Source organism: Lactuca virosa, chromosome 5, assembly GCF_052849685.1.
Source record: "Lactuca virosa cultivar CGN04683 chromosome 5, Lactuca_virosa_CGN04683_v6, whole genome shotgun sequence".
Taxonomy (NCBI): domain Eukaryota; kingdom Viridiplantae; phylum Streptophyta; class Magnoliopsida; order Asterales; family Asteraceae; genus Lactuca; species Lactuca virosa.
This window is the reverse complement of record NC_136430.1, coordinates 42851627-42856873: the sequence shown is the minus strand read 5'-3', so window position 1 is coordinate 42856873 and position 5247 is coordinate 42851627. Positions and strand designations below refer to the sequence as shown.

General features: G+C 39.6%; 1 protein-coding gene across 1 annotated transcript; it reads right to left on the bottom strand.

The window, feature by feature from the left end:
* Positions 1-1890: 1890 nt before the first annotated feature.
* On the bottom strand, positions 1891-4787 carry MLS (malate synthase). Its single transcript, XM_079051692.1, has 4 exons — positions 4252-4787; positions 3199-3524; positions 2797-3127; positions 1891-2732 (listed from the first exon to the last, which is right to left on the bottom strand). Exons 1-4 carry the CDS (start codon positions 4654-4656, stop codon positions 2076-2078), a joined length of 1719 nt encoding a protein of 572 aa, XP_078907818.1. The 5' UTR covers positions 4657-4787; the 3' UTR covers positions 1891-2075.
* Positions 4788-5247: the final 460 nt, after the last annotated feature.

The window sequence follows — 5247 nt, the reverse complement described above, 5'->3', positions numbered from 1 at the left end:
GGCCCAACAAGGCCCAACACAGCCCAGCCCAAACTGAAGCCCAAAATGCATCAAGGCCCAAGTTTGTTGAGTACACGGGGCATACTCAGCCTGTACGCTTAGCGTACTACGTAGGAGGCTTGTACACGCAGCGTACTCACCAGGCCAAAGCCAACTTTCCAATTAAGCACTTAATCCAATAAGACTTGGATTCAAACTCAAATTTGACTTCTCCAATGTGGTTAATCACATAAAGTTGCCAACTTTATGTGCATGCATGGCTAAATGGGACTCTAGAGCTTAATACTTGACTTAATGCATGCATGGAGCCAAAACCACCATAAAGATCACATTTTTATGCCTTTGGGACACCTAAAACGTCCAGATCTAGTGTCCAACTCTTGGGGCAAGCTCAAACTCATAAATACAAACCAAAGGGATCAAAATGTGCCATAAACCACCCCAAACAAGATCTAACCAAAGAAATGCCAATATGAGGGCTTTTTACCTTCAATAGGTTGCAAAAGATGAGAAACTTATGGATCCATAAGCCCCACTCCAAAAGATGATTCTTCAACAAGCTCCAATCTTTTCAAGATGCTCAAAACACTCCAAGATTCCTCAAAAAGGCTTAAGAACTCCAAGATGGTGGCAAAGGGTCGAATATTAGGATTTAAGAGGCTTGGAGGCTGATAAGGGTCAGGGCTCAAGAAGAAAATTTGCTTAAATAGGGGTAAAACCCTAAAAATGAGGGTTTGAGGCTGAAGGGAGTACGCCCCGCGTACCCCTTAGTACGCTCGGCGTACTCAAGGGCCACCTGCGACCCACTTAATCAGTACGCCCCGCGTACTCGTCGAACCCTTTAAAACCCAAAACTTCATTTGGCCCTAACTCCTTCGATCTAAGTCCGTTTCCGACGAACTTTATATCCACGGAAATGTGACGAGAAGCCCTACACTTCTAATGACTCACCTTAGCCTTACGACTTCCCGAACAAAACCCAAAATTCATAAAGGTCCGAACTAACAAATTACGATTATGCCATTGGGCTCCGAAACACCATCGAACACTCGGATCACTTTAGACTTTAACACCCTCATCCAAAAATGGTCAAATCCTTTCTTCCCCGAGGCCCTAAGCTTTATGATAACTGATGATCGGACCGCAGCCCCGAAAAACGAAACGACTCGAAACCGGGTGTTACAAAGATAATATAATTTTCCTATTTAGTATTTTACCGATCTATGCCTCTTCTTGATTTATGATGAAATTTGAAGCTAGTGTTAAGTTGAAAATACCTATTCATCCTTTAACCCTACAATGGTCCGTGAACCTAAAGAAAATTCTTGTTACGAAGAATCCAACAGGGATGTTGACCAAGATGGTGCTTCAAATGAGTTAAAGTCGTGTATGGCTTCAACCGGTCCCACATACTTAAGAAGAAGGCACGTACTAGAGAGAGATGGAGATTATAAAGTTTCAATATGGACAACAACATAATCAACCTCCAAACGAGAAATTGTTAAAATTATGGAGACTAGTTCACAGTTTAATGGTATAGCCATTAGGCAAAGTTCACTTATTAGTATTTACATCCTTTGAGTTCGTGTAACGTGTATCACTGAAACCATTTAACAGAAATAATAAAACATCTTTCATATTCGTCGGTGAGTATAGCCGATTATATAAACCACATATTTCTCTCTCTCTGTTTCATTCTTTTCTTCCCTATAATGTTTTTGTTCTTCCTACCCTTTAGCTTCTTGCTATCTGGTACTCTGGGTGAGTTATAAGCAGTTTCCAAAAAGATATAAACCACATAAATTGTTTCTGTTATAATTTTAATTTTACAATATTACTCTCTATATGAAATTGTTTTATCGTTTGTTTGAAATGATTGAACCCAAAAGCTATATAAATTGTACTTTTGAAAAAGAAGGGCAAACAATACAAGAAAGTAGGAGATACGACATTACATTCATAAAGCATTATTAAACATCAAAACAACATATCTCATTATTTAGCTAGAATAGTCTGTTGCCATCGCAACTAAAACCCCTTGAAATTGATAATAACCAAGGAATTCCTGTTCTGGTTTAAAGCTTGGATGATCCTCTGGGATGATGAACGACTATATGATTATAGGCATTCAGGGTGAGAAAATCATCAAGTACAGGAGCAGTACATTGGCGTGTGAATAACTTGCAAGCCTCCTTATACATGCCCTTCTTAAACCTCTCCATCCCTACTTCACGTTCAATCCTCGCCATTTCTTCTTCAACCACCTTCCCAAAAAGCTCATGGGTCACCTTAACACCAACCCCATCGCCATCCAATTCCACTCCATATTTCAACCACTGCCAATTCTGAACACGACTAATTTCAGCAGTTGCAGCATCTTCCATCAGATTATAAAGCGGGACAGACCCTGTCCCTGTGAGCCAGGCCGCTACATACTGGATCCCAACCCGTGTGTTGAGCCTAAGACCTTCAATGGTTCGAACCCCTCTTGGAATCTGCAACAAATCTTCTTCCGTCAAACTTGCAGCATCTTCACGCTTCATGGTTTGGATTAGGTTTGGAGAGTTGTTCATGTTGTTGGTGAAGACCTCCATGATGGCTGGAATCAGGCCCGGATGGGCTGCCCATGTTCCATCGTGCCCTGCGCGTACCTCTCTTAGCTTATCTTTCTTCACTAGCTCAAGTGCTGCTGCATTCGCTTCTGGATCATCCCTAATCGGAATCTGTGCAGCCTGTTTATAAAGCATAAAGTCAAAATAAAATCAATTTGGGAATTTTATTGAAAAAACAACATACCATTCCTCCCATGGCGTGGACGCCACGCCTGTGGCATGTACGGATGAGAAGATCAGAGTAGCTTCTCATGAAATGTTGGCCCATACCGACTAGGACCCGGTCGGGTAACAAGCGGTCTGGGTGAGCCTGGAATGTTTTGACATAGCTGAATATGTAGTCCCATCTTCCACAGTTCAAACCAACCGAATGATCCCTTAACTCGTATAAAATCTCATCCATTTGGAAAACCGCCGGCAGCGTCTCGATTAGGACGGTTGCTCGGATGCTACCTTTCTCAATTCCCCCCATTTTCTCAGCACGTTCAAACACATTGTTCCATATCCTCGCTTCCCTGCCCACACAACTCCATTAGGAAACATCGCAAAACTAATGTTTCCGGTGACCAATCGGTGGTAAAGTTACCTGGAATTTTCCATTTTAGGGAGATAGAAGAAAGGCCCGTATCCTTCACCTTGTGTTTTACGGAATGCTGCGTGGTTGTGGTGGAAATAGAGGCCGAAATCAACGAGGCAACCGATTGCTGGTTCACCATCGATGAAGATGTGGGACTCAGGTAGGTGCCAGCCTCTGGGACGAACAAAGAGCTTGGCGATTTGATCATTGAGTTTGTATACCCTGTTTCTAGCTTTGTCCTGAAAGCTGATTGTGCCATTAACAGCATCCTTTAAGTTCACTTGTCCTTTCATTAGGTTCTCCCATGTTGGCGATAGTGCATCTTCAAAATCAGCCTGTTTTGTTTTCATTCATAAGGCTTGTTTAGTCATTAGTGTACGTTAGTTTATTAATTTCAGGGTTTGTTATTCTTAAGAATATGATAACATTTACTAATTCAAACAAGCTAGACTATACGTCTTCTACAAAACCCAACTTACAAACCCTACGTATTGATTTATATGTTAATTATTGAACGGATTATTTGTTATAACTCTCATGTTTAACTGAATCGGACAAGTTTAGTTTGTTTTTTTTTTTACGTATTGATTTATATGTTAATTATTGAACGGATTATTTGTTATAACTCACATGTTTAACTGAATCGGACAAGTTTAGTTTTTTTTTTTTTTTTCAAACGACAACTAACTAATCTACTCCTAAATAACCACCTATGTCTCCACCGAACCTATGTCTCCACCGAGACTTGAACCTCTGACTTCTACATAATGGCCCTTTTCGGACAAGTTTAGTTGGAAAATAAAATATTTATAATCTTTTGAGCCTCTTAAAAACCCACTGGTCCAATACTACTAACCCAATAGCCCAATACTAGTATTTAACTATAAACTATTAATTTAGACAAACTTTGTCATTTGTTTTTATTTAATCAAAGCAAAATTGCAAAATACTAGCAATAACAACTAATAACTATTTCGTTATGATCCCTGTTGGATGATCATGCAAAGTTGCAAACAAGCAAACTATCAAAAAAACAAAATGCATGAAATAGAAATCACTCACCATAACAACCTTAGCTCCAGAATTAAGTGCATTAATGATCATCTTCCTCTCCACCGGACCCGTTATCTCTACTCTCCGATCAGCCACCGCCGGCGGCACCTCCGCGCACATCCAATCCCCATCTCTTACGCTCTTCGTTGCTGGATCAAAACCTGGCAACCCACCGGAATTATACCGCATCTTAGCCTCTTTCCTACACTCCATTGCATACTTAACATGGTTCCTGAACTCTCTCTGTAAAGCAGCCACAAATATCAAAGCATCTTTCGTAAGAATCTTGGCAAACTCTTCGTCATATCTCCCTCTGATGTCTACTCCCTCCGGAACATCGTATCTGCCACCTACGCCGCCACCGGGGGTCTTTTTCATGGCGGTATCACCGTAATACCCCATACTCATTGCCATTTTTGGTGATACACAATTGGACTGTGTGTCGATAAAGTGTGTTTTTATATATAGTTGTTATGGGCTAGCGAAGTTTATAAAGAAAGTGTAGGTGTGAAGGGGATAAAGATGGAAATGGGTTGGGGGTGGATTTACGTGCGTAAGATAATAGAATGTGACGATAGTTGTTGTATTGTTGATAAGATTGGGGAATGGGAATGGGGATGATCGATCTTCTTGGGCTTTGGGCTCGATAAAATATTGCTTATAAGTTACAATTGCTAAAAAAAACTAGAGATCTCAAAACGGATCAGGTAATTTGGATGGAATAATTGTTTAATATGTTTTCTTAGAATGATAGAGGTATTAATGACTGTTAATAGATAATTTAGATTGAATAATTGTTTAATATGTTTTCTTAGAATGATAGATGTATTAATAACTGTTAATATATATTTTGGTCTAATATATAAATTTTGATTCAATGTCTTTGTATTAGTGTATTAGAGGGTAGACATCTTGTCCAATCTATATCAACTATAATAAATAAAGATAATTTTACCACATGTCAATCTCTAATGCTTGTCATTTTGTGATAATTTTTAAATAAAT